Here is a 21,795-nt window from a genome sequence, read left to right as displayed (position 1 = left end):
TTCTCATTGGCACTTAACACAAAGCTCCCTCTCCCTCCCCCACCCAATGCTTCATTGGGGACCACACCGACATTTTGTACCAAGTCCAGTATGTGTGAGGGGAGGAGGCCAGAAAAGGAATCAGGAAAGCCAGTGTGTTTTTGGAGCCATTTTTTGGTGTTTAGTATTTAATTATCCTCATCTTTCCCCACAAACCAACCCATTTCTGGCTTATTACTGAGTCTTTTCAGATCTAAAGTTTTAGTTTGTTTCTATAGTTTGTTCTGGGTACAAGCCATCTTCACTCAGCAACTAGAGCCCTCTTCTGGCTAATCTCCCTTTCTGTGCAGCCCATCTCGCATAAAAATACCCTATACGTAGCAGCCATTATCGTCTGCTTTAGTGTTTGCATTGGTCCTCTCCGCTTCAGGAACTCGTTTGGGTTTATATCCTATTGTGTGAAATCTATTCTGTGTTTCATGGGGTGCAGTTTGCATCAGCATTCATTGTTTACACTTGTCATCGATTTTTCCCCCTCATTTCTGATGGGCTGGCTAGCAGCCATAATTCTCATCACTGCTGGTTAAAAAGTGCCACATTTTAAAAATAAGAATTCTAAATAATGACATAAATGGAGCCCCCAAAATAGCTCTCTATGATTTAGTATTTGGTTTGATCACTAGCCTATTTTTTAATGAATAATTGAGTATACCTAAACCAAACAAACTTCTCAGGAAACAAATTGATATCCTCAAAACAAGGGTAATTAATTATATATTTTATACATCACTGAAAGACTGATATATCTTAATTGAATAAACTCTGAAGTTGGTTGAAGATAAATTAAGATCTCTATGATTCAATGACAAGAAGTCAGTAGAGGCATTGCCCTGATGATCCCTTTTCTCCGATAACAAAATTATAAATTAATATCCTTGTTATATAATAATCTCACTGAGTTTATGCTTAGTGTGATCAGTTCCTCTGAGCCCCATTGATACTGAAAGAACAGGTAAGATCTAATTTTCATAGCACAGAGTAACAGACATCTTTGAGAAACAGCTGTTGAAAATAATAGCCACCTATGCTCTTACTAAAAGTTGGCTGCAAACAATAATAAACACTTCTATTTACTGTGTTCCCTACTTGTTTCAGACATTTAATACATATTTTTAATCCTCAAAGTGATCTTCTGATACAGATATTATTTTATTCATTAGATATCTTTGAATTGTTGGGACAGAAGATGTATAAAAAAACTCTAGAGACTTTATTCAGTTAATTGAAAAATCTAGAGGGAAGTCACACTACAGGCAGTATGTGATCCAGCAGCTCAGGCATGTCACCAAAGGCTGGTCTCTTTCCTTCACTCTTTCCTGCTTTCCATGAATGCATCTTAGGATGCTTTCATCCTAAGGCTGTCAATCTTCACAACAGTATGTGATGTTATGTTAATGTCTGCTTGTACTTCTTTCCTGGCACTTTTGTTAAAAAAATTTTTTTCGCTCTTCAAGCATCTTTGATTTTCAGTGGTGTTTAATCTTCCTAAAATTTGTGCCTTTTCCTGAACCAATCACTTGGGCAGGGGAATAGATTTCATTTATTGGATTAGGTCAATCTAGGATCACACTTATTATTGAGGGTCAGATTAATACCCTCCAAAATGGTAGAGGGGCAGTCCATAAAGGAAATTGGGATGAATAAGGGAAAACAGATGTTATACAGCAAACAACGAGTCCCTAATATAACTCTTTCTCATTTGTTTTTTATAAAATACTTTAACAACAACAATCGTAAATAGTAATAGTATTTATTGTGTGTACTACATGCTAGGAACATGCTTGATACTTTAGATACATTTTAGTCTTCAAAGCCTCTTGAGAAATAAATAATATTAAATCTGTGTTTTCTAGATGTTTAGAATGATTGAAGGCCGCATGGTTAATCAGACCTAGGTCAGTCTGACTTAAACGTCCATGTCTTTTCACCAAGTCATGCTATCTGTCTAGTAAGCCATAAGCTGACTATTAAAAGCATTTTAAGTATTGTCTTAGAAATTTATTATTATAGAATTTAGAATTTACTGTAGAATTCTCTAGAAATTGTCTATCCCATTTTGGTTTAATGTGCAGCATACCCATATAGAAATAAATCTTGATAAGCCAGAATTTAAAAAGGAGAGTGAGTTATCTTTTTTTTTTGACCACTTTGAGCACCAAGATCCTTATTGCAGTGGTCAGGTGGGATACTCTATGCTATATGCATACATATATATATCTGTGTGCTGCATGTATCAATGAGTATTGCATATATCACAAATTCTAAGAGATGTTTTTATATTGGCATTTAATGAAAATGACAAAAGAACAAGTTGAAAGGGACAGACTCTGCCTTCTAAAATAGCTTCACAGTGAACACTAAAGACTATGTCATCCAATGTCAATCTTCAGTTCATCATTTAATGGTGATAATTGAGTATTGTGCCTGAAGGAATATCTCTGGCCCAGTCTCAGTTATTTTCTAGGTATCCTAACTCTAGTTCCATATTCTGCCCCCCGTGAGTTTATTTCTTGCTTCAGGGTTCTTAATGCTTGTACTTGTACAAGACTCGGGCTTTCAATAATGATTCATAATTATTTAATTTTTATCGAGGTTTTTGCTTCCCTCTAGTTATCTGCAGAAAGCTGACTAGGCTTGTGGAATAGTGGATCTGTGTTCCTTTGCTTAGTATTATTATGCCTGTGGCTTAAATAACTATAAATTGGAAATAAATTTAAAATTTAGTTTCCTAGATTTAATGACTTTAAGCAAGAAGAAATTGTTCTAAGGCAGAAATATTGTTGGATTAACTACAGAACAATCAGAAACTCTTTCTTTGAATGTGTTAGAGTATTTGGAAAGAATTGCGTACAGCTCTACCTTCCTAGTACTTTGTTTACTAGACATCAGTTTTCATTCAATATTTAATGTTATTTAAGTGTTGTGTTTTTCTTTGTTAATATATTATGCAATATTATTAAACAATATTTGGCAATTTGTTGACTAAGTTTATTTGTTAAAAAGTTTTCTGAATAATGATGATAGTGGGTTGGGAGTACAAGCAGTATTATATCAATAAGTAAATTTTTAAAAGGCAGGAGGCAGATGAAAAAGTGCCAACCGGAAAAAAATATTATCAGGATGCTACAGAACAACAATGGGGTTATGTCATATGCTGCTTTTAAATCAGATTGCAGAAAAGGTTATTTCATTGAAAAGTTACTCTATAATTCTGACAAAATACTATGTGGTTTCAAAACCAGAAGGGTACACGTTTTCTAAAACAGGTACATACATCTAACAACAGAATTATTATGTGAGTATTGCTTCAAGTAATAGCTTGAACTAAATATTAATTTCAAGTCTATTTTAATAGGCATTTTAGTACCTATTAACGTTGATGAATTAGTGAATTTTACTTTTCACTATTAAAATCAGGTTTTGTTCCAAATTTTAAGTAAAGCTTGAAAGAAACGATTTCAATCATCATCCTAGTAGTTGAATATATTTGGTATTTACTTAAAAAGAACAGGGAAAAAATGGACACCATTAAGTTTATGTTTAAAGCATTTAGCTTATTTGATTTTGTTAATGCCTCACCAAACTTGTGTAATGCTTAATATGTGAGTAAGAGAAAAGGTTAGAAAAGAAGAGAATATTTAAAGGAGAGTTAGGCAGATGTTTATTTTCTAGGTACTCTCATTAAGGAAAAAGCCAGTAAGTCTTCACCTCTGTAGCTTTTCTACTTTTGAATGCATAAATACCTGATGAGGAAAGTAAAAGAAAGAAAAGTCAAGAAATGGCAAATAAAATGCTAATCCCTCTTGCAAAATTCTGGCTTAATATCTGGGGACTTAATAGAGAAAGTGGGAAAGATTGTTTATAGAGAACATGTATTTTAATATACTTTAACTCTTTTTTTAATAGTGCAATAAACTATAAAGTAACTAAAAAGAAAAATAAGCCAAAGGTTTTAATGCTATGTTAAGAATAAATGCGAAGTTTAAGGTTGCATTATTCAGTATGGTAGCCATTGACCCTATGAGGCTCTTGAGCTCTTAAAATATGGCTGGTGCTTCTAAAAAACTGAATTTTAAATTTCATTTAATTTTAACTTTAATTAAATACTGATATTGATTCAGTTATTGGAATATTTTAGGCATGTTTGAAACATCTTGGGTATGTGAATCTACTTTTCAGTTGTAAATTTAATGAAATCTAAATATAGATCAAATATTTCATATGAAATTTACATCTAAAGATGTGCCATAAATGTAGAATAAGTACAATATTTCACAGAGTGTGATTTTAAATGTAAACTATAATTTTCAGTTGACACATGTTGAATGTTTTGGATATGTCAGGTTCAAGAAAACCATATTAAAATCAATTGCATGTATTAACAAACCTTTTTAAAAATGTGGCTGCTAGTAAACTTCAAATTACTACTTGGCTCATGTTATATACGTCTTGAACCATAACGGTTTAAGAAGTTTTTCTAAGACCTCACTGGAATTTATTTGATGCACAAAAATACAATCTGGGTCAATGAGTAACTCAGGCCAAAATCGTACCATTTTCCTTTTTCTCTCTGTCTGGACATTGCTAACAATTATCATGGTGTTAATAATCTTATTTTTCAAGCAATCACTGAATCTAATAGCTAATCCAATATAATTTACTTTTTTAAGTAGCTTTTAGAATTTAATTTTTACATACTCATTTAGCTCATAATAATATAGTTTTTATTTGGTATTAGAAAAAATAATATTTTATTGAAAATTTTAGTGAAGAAAATTGGTAAAAATAGTGAAAAGGAAAAAGTATGATTTTAAATACAGTTGTGACCTAGATAATGTACAGTATGAAATATTTAAAGTACTTAAACTGTATGTAGAAGAGATTATAGTGTTTTTTTCTAATATGATGTGTTTTTTCATGTTTTCTTTTATCCTCACCTCAAATTGGGCAAAAAGCATGGCCAAATGTGCAATGCATTCATTTTGCTCTATCAAATATTACTAATAGATCAGAATAGATGATAAATGTGACTTTCATCATAACTTTGTCTCATTGTTCATCTGTCAATTCCTCTAGGAGGTGATTTCCTCTCCTTTCTGAGAAAGAAGAAGGATGAACTAAAACTCAAACAGTTAGTGAAATTTTCATTAGACGCTGCTTCTGGTATGTCCTATCTTGAGAGTAAAAACTGTATACACAGGTAAGAAGAATATTTTTAAAGCATTTTTTGGTTTTATTAATAGAATGCTGGAAAACTGATGTATTTGCTACAATACAGAGGTTAATTTTCATGAAACTTAGGTCTTTTCTTGTTGGTTTCTGTATTTTGTATGAAAGTGTCCTCTTCTAGTTGTTTATGTACTTTATAGGAACACTTGTTTTTCCTCTTACTTGAAGTGAGTACCTAGTTAGACAATGATTTGCCTGCTAGTTAGAATTTGTTATATAATAATCATGAACAACAGTGACATGGAATGTACTACAATTTAGTAATATAAGAAACGACAGCCTTATAATCAAATAAGATTGTTTCATGTGTTGTCTATTCTTATTTTCCAAAGAAATTACATATGAAGTCGGAAAAGCATAGTTGTAAAACAGCAATTCATGACATTGAATTTGGTAAAGGGTAAAAGATTTTCAGACTCATTTAATGCTCTTTTGGACAAATTAACTTTTTCATTTTAGTACTTCACTAATTATGCCATTGTATTGAGAAAATAAGTACTAGTTATTTCAAAGGAGATTTTATTTTTTCTGATGATATGTAGTGACCTGGTGTTAATGCTTTATACATTGTGGTTTTAGTTGCTTGTAACCGAAAGTGTTTTTTAGTGCTAAATGTCAGTACAGCTTATGATTTGTTGCAGAATTAATGTCAAATCCTAAATATGGCTAAGTATAAGTAAGCACAATGAACTGATGCCATTTTTATGCACTAGAAACTGTACATAATGCTGTTTAATGTGGAGCAGGGTTCATTGCTAGATTGAGCTATTGTAGACTTTATCTAACTGGTTTTGTTACTGATTATACTTTTCTCTGAAACGTATCATTGTCCAGGCTTTGCTTTAACATTCTCGTGAGGTTGTATAATGTATAATTAAAGGAAAACAAAGTTACCTTCACCTTAACTGTACAATATTGATCTCAATAGATATTTTTGACTTTATTGCCCAACCTCCCTCCCCAAATTTTAGTTACTGCTCAGCTTTATTCTTAAACTATAATTATGAACGCTATTTTAAATATGGTTCAAAGAGTTGCGCTTATTTTAAAATTCATTTCTATGGAGGTACTATTTTTTGGAAATTAAGAACTAAAAATAAGACATTATCATTGCATTTCTGATTGACTTTCTATGACTATAGATAAGAATTGACTTAAAAGCATTTGATTCTAGATAAAAATTGTAATATCATTAATTTCAGTAGTGGTAAACACTGTGTTAAAATTAACCGTAACGGCTTTGCTCTTCATTTGGAGAAAAACGTAATTTTGATTGCTGAGGTATTGAGGTGCTTCAAGTTCTCTCAGGTAATTAGTCATTTTGTCTCTGGTTTCTTTCATACCATTAGACTACCTGTGGTTTTAAACTGTAATAAATATACATTATTGAAACTTTTATTAAAATTGTCAGTTACCGCAAATATTCCTTAATTTCTGGGGCATTGTAGTTGAGGGGACCATTGTTTCAATCTCTTGCTACTTTTTATAGTGATTATTTTCTTCAAATATGGATCACTGTGTAAATGCCTGTATCATGATAACTGAAACTTTTCTACATTGTAGATAGCAGTTAGCTTTTCTGAATTCATTTCCCTCTCTAAATTATAATATTATTTGCTATAATGTTATTTTCCCATTTTGCTTTTTAAGAATTTTTATGCATTAACAAATTTTTTAAAGTAACCCTTTCTTGACTATATATCCTAGCAGGCTGCACATAGACCTATGCCATTTGCCTAGTGGGATGGTTTCCCAGTTGAACATCTTGAACAATGTCAATGAGAGCGGGTTTGATAAATAGGTTTCAGCACTAGCACCAACGTTTAGAGAAAGGTAATGGCTCTCCATGTATATGTTGAGAAGAATTCCAGGAACAGCCACAAAGAGTCCAGTGATCAATTAGTTATATCTGCCAGGGTACCCACGAGTATTCACACACGTGCCCCAAATTTGTCATCCTTGGCATAGAACATCTTCTTTTTGTCTTTATTCTTATAAATACTTTTCTGGATGTTGAAAAATGTTATGACTTTTCCTTACTGGCCATAATATCGCAATAATATAATATTTTTCTTTAATTACTTTCATTGAATTCTTCTAAACTATCTGCTTTCATATTTCCTTGTTAATCATGAGTGCTAGATGAATTTTATGACATCTCCAACTTGTGGTTCTTTGTTCCTCTTTAGACTCATTAAATACTCTTTTGGATAAATTAATTTTTTCATTTTAATGCCTAACCAATTTGTAGTATTGTATTGAGAAAATATTCTTTGCGTTGAAATTTTCTGTAGTAGAGAAAAGTGCTGTAGAACCCTGTTTCTATGTGCCAGCCTATGCAGCTCTTTATTTGGGAATAGTAGTCATTGCAATAGAATTTTTCTTGATTTACAGTTAAGACATAGATTGTGTTTTTGCTCCTAAGAAATATCAAAGAAAAACAATATAGGATTTGCTATAGTTAAAAGTTTTTTCCTCACTGAAAAAATTTCTAATGCGGCATTTCAAAAATTAATTAAAATAATGTAAAACATAATTGAAAGTTCCTTTTAGTTTTTCAGGTAATGAGCAAAGGTGCTAAGACCCATTTTTGATATGCCAAAACAGAACAAAAATAAATGCACATCTATGCATTACAAAGTCTGTGTCCAATAAATCCAAGCAAATATTTCAAATCTGCTTTACATTTTATATTAACTTACAAATTTTGTCCTGTTCACTGATTGGAGGTCACTGGAACTTAGTACATACTTGAAAATATTTCCAATTTTCTCTTCCTAAAATAATGTTTTTAGCTTTTGAGGGACACATATTCTTTCTTTAGCTTTGTTTTGATTAATATGAGACGAGCAGAGCAATGTTTCATTATAGGAAAGCAATTATGACAGCTATAAAATGGAAAGAGGTTACTGCGTTAAGAAATGACTTGCATTTAGAAATATTCTTGTTGTAATTTCTATTTAACTTCAGAAGAGTTATCTTGCCACTTCAAGTTTCTAATGGAAACTATTTCTGTTTACAGCTTAAGGATTGTTGTATAGTTAGAATTTTGGTTTAGTTTTAATCAACGGCATTTTCTTTAAAACAATTCTATAGGCCAATGTGAAATTTTCTTTCCTACTTGTACTTTATAAACTGTTTGAAATACACTGATAAACTTTATGGTTAGTGTACGTGTGGTGTGTGTATGTTTACTTATAAAGGGATGTTCCTAGATGGTTAGATGTCACTCTATAAAGAATATTCTGGTTTTCAAGTTAGGGGATTCAGGAATGACATTATACTTGATATATGTGATAATGGCATTCATTAATGGTTTTTTTCTTCTTGATGAATCCTATTGCAAAATTTGTTTTTATTTGTGCTTATTTCTAAAAGTTGGCTTGATGCCATTGTTCTTTGATATCTACAGAAAGTGAAAGAAGGATAAACTTTTATTTGCTGTATACTTGAGTGAAAGACCATAATCTGTGGGGAGTTTGGGGAACATTTCTTAATTTCATATGTCATTGTGAATATCAGAAAAGTTATATTTTGGAGAGATTAGGTAGAATATGATTTCTTTTTCTAATTTTCAACTCTATACTGATTCTCTTCATGTTGGGTTGCTCTAACATAATGATTTTTTTTTTATCATGGAGTAAGCTAACAGTTTTAAAAATTAAAGTATATTAGACTACATTTATTTTATTAATCAGTGAGAGTTTTGCTTATCCATTGAAAACATTGATATTTTCAGTATTTCACAAGTGTGGACAGTTGCCTACTCTGTACCAGTGGCTACCAAAATGAAAATTATGATCACTCCCCTCAGATGGATATAACAAAAGTTAAGAAGAATGCATAGAGACAGCCAATTTTGTGATAAAATCTACAAAATTATTTGGGAGTACTATCAAGAGAGTCTAATATGACCTGTCAGTATGGGGGGCTATGGTGGAAATAATTAGGGAAACTCTGCAGAGGATACTCTCTGAGTGAGACTTGGTGGATGGGTGTGTCACTGAATAGGAGAAAGAAGATGCCAACTGAAGGAAAATTGAAAGCAAAGTTCAATGCTTTGTAAGGGAGAGCATGCCTTAATTGTGGATGTTTTCTTGAAAGAATATGAATTTTAACTGGAAAAAGAAAACTAATTTGAACAAAATTTACAAAACTCTAAAAAATGTATAATCTCATGAAAATATATATGAGGCCAATATTATTTTTAAGTTTAATTGATAAAATTAATTTAGGAAGGTTAAGATTGTCAGGAAGGGAGTAATATTTCATTTATATGTTTTAGAAGGAGATTGCCTTGTCCAGTGATTTCTAATAACGATTACATATGTGTACTTTTTAAGTTAAATGTAAGACGCTGCTTCCAGCTTATATTTGGGTTTTTTTTTTTTTTGAGAATTCATAGTTTATTAAGTAAAAGATTTGGTATGCTGCTGACCATTTACATTTTTCACAGTGATCTTTGAGGATTTTTTTTCTCTATTTTTAAACTGTAAATGATTACCTAGTGTCTGAGCTTTTCCTAAACTGTGAATATAGTGAAAAATATGTTATGCTTAGTGCACCTTATCACTTACATGGTAAAGACATAGTAAATAAAAATAAAATATAAAAATAAAATGTGTTCTGTGATGCTTTTGAACCCTTCATCATCTCTGTTACTCATGATCTACCATATACTCAATTGAAGGCACTATAAGACCATTTTAAGTAACTGAGGCCCAGGGAGATTAAATGAAGGTCACCTAAACAGTTAGTGGCCGGGCCACTGCTAGGTCTTAATTGTGCTGACTCCATTTTGACACATTTCCTGTCATTCCAGTGCCAGTGTTTTGCTGTTTCATTCAAGTATTAGTAACTCTAACTGCTGGCATTTATTAAGGGCTTACTGAGTACTAGACACTGTTCTAAGTGCCTTAGATGCAGTGTCTGAGAATGTCAGCTTCCTGAGGTCAGTGATTTTTACTGATACTGTTCACTATTGGATTCTAAAAGCCTGGAACAATGCCTAGCAATTAAAGCTAAATGAATGAACCTTCAAAACAATAGCAATACTATTGTTTAAGCCCATTTTACACATGAGGAAACTCACAGTTAGGGAGTTTGAGTATTGTGCCCAAAATTATATTAAAAACAAGTGGCAGATTCAGGATGTGAATCTCAGCATTCTGGTTTTAGAGCCCACACACTGAATCTATTCTACTGCCTTGCACAATAGAGGTATCTTCTGATTAGCTAGAAAAGTCAGGGCAGAAGGCCAACTAGGAAAGTCAGGGCAGAAGGCCAAATGGTATTTGGTGTGATGACTAAGCTTACATTCAACATCTGGACTCTGTAATGATCATGAGCAAAAACAGAAGAGAGTTCTGAAGGCTATGGAATATAATTTTAGAAAGACAAACCAAGATGTTTTTGTCATTTAATGAACAGTTGCTGAAATGCAGCAGCATTTTGTTATTACTTCTTGATTAAATTAGAGCTTGAAAATTTACTTTTTTCATTTTTATATACTATTGTAGAATACTCCCTTATGCTTTATCTGTTAATTAAACACACAGGATTAGCATAGAGATGTGATCATCTCAGTTAGTTGACTAAGCATTTATGACTGATTTTCTTGTTCTAACATTTGATTACAATTTTGAATATATTAAGCTATATTTTTATTTTTAGCTTTGAAACCAATTTTTCTGCAATACAGAGAGGACTGCTCAATAATTTTAAATGTGACAAGAATATATAGTCATTCTTTAGCCCTTTTCTTCCATTACAAATTGGTATTGGTATATGCAGTGCAATTATCATACAAAAGATAACTTAAGTGAATGCCTTTATAAAAATTATTTATCCTACTACTTATTCAGTGTGAAAATTTCCCACCACTAGTTTCACTCATTTTAATTAAGGGCTTTTCTCTGAAGATACATGCATAATATGTTTCCAGGAATGAAAAAGAGACCTTCCTTTATGTTAGCCAATTAACATTTTGGCTTGGGTTAATGTACCAGCATATCTAGCTGCTTCTTTAGGAAACAAAAATGAGAGATTTGGGTCAGAGGACAGTAGTTACCTTTTGATTTATGGTTACTGGTAGGAAAGGTGCAGCATATACAGAGACTGTTCAGGACTTAAGGGCAGTCCAGTGAACACACTGAAAGTCATTGAGAGTGAGAGGAGAGGGAATGAAGGGAACAGGAGTACCTTAAGGCTATTTCATGGTTTGGTTAGGGCTAGCCATGTCCTGTATTACGTAAATATGACAGAAGAGAAAATTGGCTGATGCCACATACTCCTTAATTCGGACTTTTTTCCAGTCTATTTCAGTAAGTACATTTTGGATTCAAAGTGTCAAAAAAGTGATCTTTTACATTAAACAATTACAAATGGTTACAGTTACCATTTTTCTTTTAGGGAATATTTGATTACAAGGAACAGAAACTACTTTAAGCCATAAGGGTTTTTCTTTTAACTTGTATTTTAGGTTCAGGGGGTACATGTGAAGGTTTCTTACACAGGTAAACTCATCTCACAGGGGTTTGTTGTACAGATTGTTGCATTATCCACATATTAAACCTAGTACCTAGTAGCTATTTTTTCTGCTCCTCTTCCTCCTCTCACCCTCCACCCTCAAGTAGACCTCAGTGTCTGTTCTTCCTTTATTTGTGTCCCTATGTTCTCATCCTTTAGTTGACACTTATAAGTGAGAATATACAATATTTGGTCTTTTGTTCCTGTGTTAGTTTCCTTTATCATAATGATACTTACGGGGTTACCCCACAGAACTCAAGGACAGAAAGTTCAACCAGGCTTTGGAGTCCTTGAAACTAGGAAGTGGGAAGCAGTCTGGGACCAAGGCAGCATCTCTGTCTTTCCCTCTGTGTTCACTTGGAGTTTCATTAATGCTTTTTTATGTGTTGCTGCTCCTTTTCCCTCTTGCTCTGAAGACTGCGTTCCTTCACTCCATTTGCAAAGGGCCCTAAAATGATGTTTGAGTCAATATAATCTGCCAGGCCCAGCATCTGCAGCTAAATTTCAAACTCTTGACACACATAGTTGGCCCAGCTTATATTAAATGTCTATCCCAGTTTTAATCAATAATATGGCTAGACAGGAAAAAGTATGCAAGGTCACTGTTACCTGGAGCTAGAGGAGCCAATCTCTGTGTGCAAGAGGGTAGTTTTTAGATGATGGGACATGTATTAAAAGGCTTCAAAAGATGGTTACTGTGCACTCATGGAGTGCTCACTGTTTGCCAAGTGCATTCATATTCTCATTCGATCCTCATATTTCTGTGAGATTGGTACTATTTAATCCACATTTTATAATAGAACAGATTGAGCCACAAAAGAATAAGTAACTTATCTAATGTCATGCAGCTAGTAAGAGGAAGATTCAAGCCTATTGTGAATGGATGACAAAACCTGCTAAATAAAGCAAAAGAATTAAACTATGTATTAGATTTATTTCTCATTTTCTTTCCTTTTATGAAGATGATCAGCCATATGGATAGCTCTCTTATGAAGCAAAACTTAAAACCATTTAATAAATGCTGATTTAGAGAAAGCCATGTTGTAGGGAGAAGGTAATATTTTATAGGCCCTAACTGTATATATCCCTGGGATGATTCATTCCCTCACAGTTTATGTGATAGGGACTGCCAGTTGGTCCATTCAGTCTCCTTACATCCTAGCTCATACCAAGTCCATCCAACAGGCAGGAGATCAATTTCAGTACAGTGGAATTTGGTTCATGATTACCTCCAAAACTTGGTTGACCATTGGTTCAACCATTAACTTGTTCTCAAGTCAAACCTCATTTATGATAAAGTAATTTACTTTTCCTAGTTAGCCTTGATCAAATTTTGGGGAATTCCTCAGAACATAGATGGCACAGAACCAAGTTTAACCTTCTAGCTTGCAAACTGTCTTCTACCCTCTGGCCTCCAAGGCAGGACTGGAGCAATCAACATGCAGAACTAGAGAACTCTAGCCTTTACCATTTGCTGGACATTGACTCTCAATTTTAAAAATTACTGGGCTATTTGCCCAATAATTATTTTAAAATATTGTTCATTTTATTAAATACAAAAGCACTACAAGAAATCATTTTCAGTCCCAGGCTTCGCTTTTAAAGTGTTCTGTGCCAGGCTAGACTGTTTCTATCTATACTGCCACCTCTGATATCCATTAGGTGTAAGCATTTGCAGAGTGGTTAGCAGCCTCAGCATAGTGGCTAAGACCACCAAATTGAAACTGGAATACTCTGTGCATGAATCCTAGCTTTGCAACAAATTAGCTGTGTGATTTTAGACCTCCCCTCTTCCTCACCTGGATATTTCCTGTAACCCTTAACCTGCTTTATTTTTGGTCATAGTCATTACTCCCACCTGATGTTTATTTATATAAACATACACATGTAGTGTCCATATTCATGTGTATGTATGCATATGTATGTATTTATATAGATACATATATAAAGTACTGGCTTACTTTTTATTGCTTATCTCCCCCAACTAGACTGTAAGCTCCATGAAGACACTGACTTTATTTTGTGCATTACTTAATCTTCAGTACAGAGAACAGTACATCTTCTAGTCCATCCTCAACAAAAATTTGTTGAATGAATGAATGAAGTTACTTACTATGCTTCGTTTCTTCTAGTATAAAATCAGGATGATAATATTCACTTCAGAACACTGATTTGATTTAGAGAAGGCAAGGCCACAGTATCTGAAGGCTTGCCACTCCCCACAGCATTTCGGGGAGACCACAACTTAACAGGAAGAAACCACACATCCCCAGACCATTTTAAGATTAGATTAAATTGTCTGTTTAGCTGAAGACACAGAAATGTTCCAGAAAAAGATGGCCACATAAAGCAAGAGTAGATGCAGGATATTTCAATTCAGTCTACCATGGTCCCCAGAGTTTCTAATAGTGACACTATCTAAAAAGGTTAGGGCCTTGTTGAATCTGAGACACTGATTTTCTTGCCAATTATACTCCCATTCAGGATGTACTTATACTTCTATGTAGTTTTGTTGAATGTAAAGTTTTCAGCATGGGGCTATATCGGTTTTTGTACCAAACCGAGCGTTAACAACGTTGAATCCTCACTTTTGGGAAAATGCAAAGTTAAAAGTGAGGTGTCTCTAGGCTGTGTATCTCTGTCTCCACCCATGTCTCCATAGTCTGCTACCTTGCTTTCATTACCCCTTTAGCTAAGTGTTACCAATACTGAGTATATTTGGGCCAAGCATTCTTCAAGATTCTATGGCTACAGTGGTGAATGAAACAAAGCTCTGCCCTCAGGGAACTTTAGTTAATTGGGGAAAGTTGATAATAAACACATTTAAAAAAAATAATAAGTAAATGTAAAATATTCCATGTGTTGATAAGTGATACAGAGAATGATAGGACAAAAAAGAAAGGGATGGTGGAGATGGGCACCATTACATATACGGTGTTAAGAGAAGACCTAAGGGAGATAGAAGAGTGAGCCACATGAATGAACATCAGTGAGAAGAGCCTTCCTGGCAATGAGTGTTGGAACTACAAAAAAAGACAGATGGGGCATGCTAGGTGTTTCAAAGTAGGCCAGCAAGGTCAGAAAATTAAGTCAGCTGTTGTTGGCTAGATCACAAAGGTCTTATAAACCATTGAAAGGGCTGTGGCTTTTAGTCTGCATGACATGGAAATAATTGATGGCAATTTGATCTGTCCCAGGTTTATGAATCAGTGAAATTCTGTTTTATATTTATTCTAATAATTTTAAATATTACTGCTTCAAATGAAAATGAGCCAAATGAAAGGAAAATATAAGTCATAGCTTCCTTTCTACTGGGAAGCTACTATATGCTGACTACTGTGCTACTGGTGATATAATCATGAGCAAGATGGACAGAATAGCATTCCTCCTGGCATTGTTTTACCACACTTTTCTTGTAATGGAAGTAAAAGTAATACCTTGAAATTAATGGCACTTAGGGTCTTATCTACAAATTTTGTATTTAAGTTGGGCATATGTTTCCCAAATAAGTTCTAGATATTTTGTTAATAGTATCCTAGTTCATAGACCCATTGATTTAGAGATAAGTAAGATTAAATATATGTATAATTAATATAGGGTTATATTTTCCATCTGGGGTCTCTGGTTTTATGACTTGTGAATGAACACAGGTAATTATTATTTACCTAAGTGAATAACTCTGTTGTTGCTAATTAATAAAAACAACAGATTATGCCTAATTTTTGGAGAATCAATTGTCATCTGTAGAACTAAGGTGACATGAAAGAGAAGGTGTCATTTATTTACTATTATGTTTGGTATAGAAAAAGGCCATTCCCTTCTAAAGAAAGATTATGTACTATAAAGCAAAATAAACTCTATTATATAGGTTGGTGCAAAAACAATTGCAGGTTTTGCCATTGGAAATACTGGCAAAAATCACAATTGCTTTTGCAACAACCTTATAATAAAAAATTATGTATTAGTTCATTCTCACACTGCTATAAAGAACTACCTGAGACTGGGTAATTTATGAAGATAAGAGGCTTAATTGACATACAGTTCCACAGGCTTAACAGGAAGCATGACCAGGAGGCCTCAGGAAATTTACAATCATGGCGGAAGGGGAAAAGGGAGTAAGCACTTTCTTCACATGGCAGCAGGAGAGAGAGAAAGTGAGGGGGGAAGTACTATATACTTTTAAACCATCAAATATCATGAGAACTCACTATCATAAGAACAGGAAGGGGAACACTTTCTCCATGATCCAATCACCTCCCACTGGGTTCCTCCCCTAACATAGGGAATTACAATTCAACATGATATTAGGGTGGGGCCAAGCCGTAAGAAATTCTTGTATAAAATAACTTAGAATGGTTACTGTTTGTGGTCTGGTGTGCCTATTTTTACTTCTATGGACAGATATTTTTATTATAGAACAAAAACACCTGATTATTGTGCCCTTAAAATCACCTTTTAATGCTGAACTTCTTTTATTACACAGTTTGATTTGCTTTTTGTGGGGAAAGAAGTAGTGCAAATTTGCTGTGAATGTTTTTCAGTGGGCGCTTTTCATATAGTAGTAGTTTAATAAACAGCTGACCTAATGAATGAATTGATAAATTAATGAATACATCAAATAAGTCTGAAGTGTCGATTCATTGCTATTAGATGACTAAAGACTTTATAAAACAATAATTATAAGTTATTTCATCCATAAATGTTAATCTTCCATTTTTAATTTTTACCAATTGATTTCTTTCTGATGCACAAATGAAAACAGAAATAATTATATCTCACATAAACCTGTATGCATTATACATATAGTCCAAAGTTCTTTTTCTGTCACAAGTTAGTAAAGACTTTGGAATACTTTGGGCATTTTTTAAATTGTTTGAATTCATCCAGGCTTATAGTGTGACAGCATCAGTGCGCTTTTCAGAATACTGTTATTCTCCAAGGGTCGGAGAAGGCAAATAATATCCTACTTCAATCAATTTTTCATCTAATAGAACTTATTTTTTATATTGACTCTGCCCTAGCTCAGACAATGCTCAGGGCTTACGAAAGCAGCAGTAGTTTATACCATGTCAGAAAGTATTAATTTTTAACATGTTCTTTGAAATAATTGACAGTAAACAACAGGTGTATTATTGATAAGAGTGCTCGGAGACAGATCCAAGATGGCCAATTAGGAGCAGCTCAGGATTGCAGCTCCCAGCAAAAACATGGAGGGTGAGTGGATGCCCTGTTTCCAGGGATTTTTATTGCCCACAGACCAGGAGATTCCCAGGTGGAGGAGCCCCATGGATTGCCAGCACAGCTGTTTTGGCTGGAGTGTCTGTTTTGGCTAGCACGGCTGTTTTGGCCGGTGCCCTGGTGTGGTGGTTCTCCACACAAAATACACGGTCTGGGCACTGTTTTAGCTGGATATGGGAGCTTCTGGGAGACAGAATCGCCCATTCAACTGATGAAAAAAAGGACTGAAACAGGGAGCCAGGCCAGGAGATTCCCAGGAAAAAAAGTGCCACGAATCTCAGCATGGCTGTTTCAGCTGGTACAGTGGGTTGCTGCACGGGAAATCACACAGATCCCAGCCCCTTTTCAACAGGCGACTGGAAAACCTGAGAGACAGAGTTGCCCATTCAACTGAAAAAAAAAAAAAAGAAAGAAAGAAAGGGGGGCTCTGAGGCAGGGAGCCAGGAGATTAGGCTCAACTGGTCCCACCCCCACAAAAAAAAAAAAAAAAACAGCAATCTGGCCGGGCGCGGTGGCTCACGCCTGTAATCCCAGCACTTTGGGAGGCCGAGGCAGGTGAATCACGAGGTCAAAGAGATCGAGACCATCCTGGTCAACATGGTGAAACCCCGTCTCTACTAAGAATACAAAAAATTAGATGGGCATGGTGGTGTGTGCCTGTAATCCCAGCTACTCAGGAGGCTGAGGCAGGAGAATTGCCTGAACCCAGGAGGCGGAGGTTGCGGTGAGCCGAGATCTCACCATTGCACTCCAGCCTGGGTAACAAGAACGAAACTCCATTTCAAAAAAAAAACCAGCAATCTGAAATGCTCTGGATTGAGAGTTTCACAGCAAGCACAGCTGAACACAGGACAGTCCAGCACTGTGGAGGAGGGGCATCTGCCATTACCGAGGCAGTCCACCACTGCAGAGGTGGTCCACCATTGCTGAGGCAGCACACCATTACAGAGAGAGTCCACCATTATAGAGGTGGGCTGCCATTGCCAAGGCAGTTCTAACTATACCTGTATAAACAGGACTGCAGGGAAGTTCACACATGAGCTGGGCAGAGCCCACAGCAGCTCAGCAAAGCCTCTGCGGGCAGACAGTGACTAGGCTGCCTCCTCGCTGGGGAGGGCAGCCCTGAAAAAAGGCAACAGCACAACAGAAACTCTTAAATAAAGCCCTAGCTCCCTGGGACAGAGCACCTGGGGGTGGGGCGGGAAAGAGGGTTTATGAGTTCTACTGTAGCAGACTTAAACGTACCTGCCCAGCAGCTCTGAAAGAACCAAGCTCACAGCTCAGCACTAGAGCTCCTATAAAGGACAGACTGTCTCCTCAAGCAGCTCCCTGATCCCTGTATCTCCAAAGAGTCACCTCATAAAGGAGAGCTCAGACTGACATCTGATGGGTATCCTACAGGGACAAATATAGCAGAAGAAGAAACTGGCAGCAACTCTTACTGTTCTGCAGCCGCTGCAGGTGATCCCAAAACAAGCAGGGCCTGGAATGCACCTCAGCAGTTCTACAGCAGAAGGGCCAGACTGTTAGAAGGAAAACTAAGAAACAGAAAGAAATAACTTCATCATCAACAAACGGGACATCCACTCCGAGACCCAATCTGATAGCCAACAACTAGAAAGACAACAGGTGAATAAATCCACAAAGATGGGAAGAAACCAGTGCAAAAAGGATGAAAACACCCAGAACCACAACACCTCTCCTCCTGCAAGGGATCACAACTCCTCACCAGCAATGGAACAAGGCTGGATGGAGAATGAGTGTGATGAATTGACAGAATCAGACTTCAGAAGTGTAATAAGAAACTTCTGTGAGCTAAAAGAACATGTTCTAACAGAATGCAAAGAAACTAAAAACCTTGAAAAAGATTTGATGAAATGCTAACAAGAATAAACAACTTAGAGAGGAATATACGTGAATTGATAGAGCTGAAAAACACAACACGAGAACTTAGCAAAGCACACAGAAGTTTCAACAGCGGAATTGACCAAGCAAAAGAAAGGATATCAGAGGTTGAAGATCAACTCAATGAAATAAAACAACAAGGCAAGATTATAGAAAAAAGCATAAAAAGGAATGAACAAAGTCTCCAAGAAATATGACACTATGTGAAAAGACCTAATCCACGTTTCATAGGTGTACCTGAATGTGACGGAGAGAATGAATCCAAGGTGGAAAATACTCTTCATGATATTATCCAGGAAAATTTCCCCAACCTAGCAAGGCAGGACAATAATCAAGTCCAGGAAATACAGAGAATACCACAAAGATATTCCTCAAGAAGAGGAACTGTAGGTGCATAATTGTCAGATTCACCAGGATTGAAATGAAGGAGAAAATGCTAAGGGCAGCCAGAGAGAAAGGTTGGGTTACCCGCAAAGGGAAGCCCATCAGACTCACAGCAGATCTCTCAGCAGAAACCATGCAAGCCAGAAGACAGTGGGGGCCAATATTCAACATGCTTAAAGAAAAGAACTTTCAACCTGGAATTTCATATCCAGCCAAACTAAGCTTCATAAGTGAAGGAGAATAAAATGCTTTATGAAGAAGCAAGTACTCAGAGATTTCATCACCACCAGGCCTGCCTTACAAGAGCTCCTGAAAGAGGCACTAAACATAGAAAGGAATAACCAGTACCAGCCACTCCAAAAACATACCAAATGGTAAAGAGCAGCAACACAATGAAGAAACTGCATCAACTAATGGGCAAAACAGCTAGCTAGCATCAAAATGGTAGGATCAGATTCACACATAACAATATTAATCCTAAATGTAAATGGGCTAAATGCCCCAATCAAAAGACACAGACTGGCAAATTGGATAAAAAGCCAGAACCCATCGGTGTACTGTATCCAGGAAACTCATCTCACATGCAAGGATACACAGAGGCTCAAAATAAAGGGATGGAGGATGATTTACCAAGCAAATGGAGTGAAAAAAAAAAGCAAGAGTTGCAGTTCTCGTCTCTGATAAAATAGACTTTAAACCAACAAAGATCAAAAGAGACAAAGAAGTCCATTACATGACGGTAAAAGGATCAATGCAATAAGAAGAACTAACGATCGTAAATAAATATGCACACAATACAGGAGCACCCAGATACATAAAGCAAGTTCTTAGTGATTTACAAAGAGACTTAGACTCACACACAGTAATAGTGGGAGACTTTAACACCCCATTGTCAATATTAGACAGATCAACCAGACAGAAAATTAACAAGGATATCCAGGATTTGAACTCAGACCTGGACCAAGCAAACTTAATGGACATTTACAGAACTCTCCACCCCAAATACACAGAATATACATTCTTCTCAGCACCACATCACACCTACTCTAAAATTGACCACATAAGGGGAAGTAAATCACTCCTCAGCAAATGCAGAAGAACGGAAATCATAACCAACAGTCTCTCAGACCACAGTGCAATCAAGCTAGAACTCAGAATTGAGAAACTAACTCAGAACCATACAGCTTCATGGAAACTGAACAACTGGCTCTTGAATGTTGACTGGATAAACAATGAAATGAAGGCGGAAATAAATGTCATCTTTGAAACCAATGAGAACGAAGACACAACATACCAGAATCACTGGGACACATTTAAAGCAGTGTCTAAAGGAAAACATATAACAATAAGTGCCCACATGAGAAGCAAGGAAAGATCCAAAATCGACACCCTATCGTCAAAATTGAAAGAGCTAGAGGAGCAAGATCAAAAAAACTCAAAACCTAGCAGAAGACAAGAAATAACTTAGATCAGAGTAGAACTAAAGGAGCCAGAGTCACAAAAAAATCCTTCAAAAAGTCAATAAATCCAGGAGCTGGTTTTTTGTAAAGATCAATAAAATAGACCACTAGCCAGATGAATAAAAAAGAAAAGAGAGAATAATCAAATAGATGCAATAAAAAACGATAAAGGGGATATCACCACAGATTCCACAGAAATACAAACCATCATCAGAGATTATTACAAACAACTCTATGCACATAAACTAGTAAACCTGGAAGAAATGGATAAATTCCTGGACACTTGCATCCTCAAGCCTAAACCAGGAAGAAGTTGAAACCCTGAACAGACCAACAAGGTATGAAATTCAGGCAGCAATTAAGAGCCTACCACCCAAAAAAAGCCTAGGTCCAGATGGGTTCACAGCCAAATTCTTCCAGACATACAAAGAGGAGCTGGTACCATTCCTTCTGAAACTATTCCAAACAATCCAACAGGAGGTAATCCTTCCCAAATCATTTTATGAGACCAGCATCATCCTGATACCAAAACCTGGCAAAGACTCAGCAAGAAAAGAAAACTTCAAGCCTGTATCCATGATGAACATAGATGCAAAAATCCTCAATAAAATGCTGGCAAACCAATTGCAACAGCACATCAAAAAGCTTATCTACCGGCCGGGCACGGTGGCTCAAGCCTGTAATCCCAGCACTTTGGGAGGCCGAGGCGGGTGGATTACGAGGTCAAGAGATCGAGACCATCCTGGTCAACATGGTGAAACCCTGTCTCTACTAAAAATACAAAAAAAATTAGCTGGGCATGGTGGCGCATGCCTGTAATCCCAGCTACTCAGGAGGCTGAGGCAGGAGAATTGCCTGAACCCAGGAGGCGGAGGTTGCGGTGAGCCGAGATCGCGCCATTGCACTCCAGCCTGGGTAACAAGAGTGAAATTCTGTCTCAAAAAAAAAAAAAAAAAAAAAAACTTATCTACCATGATCAAGTAGGCTTCATCCCGAGGATGCGAGGCTGGTT

General features: G+C 35.7%; 1 protein-coding gene across 7 annotated transcripts in view; it reads left to right on the top strand.

The window, feature by feature from the left end:
* Positions 1-21,795, top strand: part of FER (FER tyrosine kinase) — a 505,234-nt gene that overhangs the window by 381,905 nt on the left and 101,534 nt on the right. For all 7 annotated transcript variants that reach the window (XM_074382850.1, XM_074382836.1, XM_010339983.3 and 4 more), the window contains one exon: positions 5,116-5,239. In XM_074382850.1, coding sequence (XP_074238951.1) covers positions 5,116-5,239 — 124 coding nt within the window. The remainder of the gene's footprint in view (positions 1-5,115; positions 5,240-21,795) is intronic.

Source organism: Saimiri boliviensis, chromosome 1, assembly GCF_048565385.1.
Source record: "Saimiri boliviensis isolate mSaiBol1 chromosome 1, mSaiBol1.pri, whole genome shotgun sequence".
Classification (NCBI taxonomy): domain Eukaryota; kingdom Metazoa; phylum Chordata; class Mammalia; order Primates; family Cebidae; genus Saimiri; species Saimiri boliviensis.
This window is presented reverse-complemented; position numbering and strand designations above follow the sequence as displayed.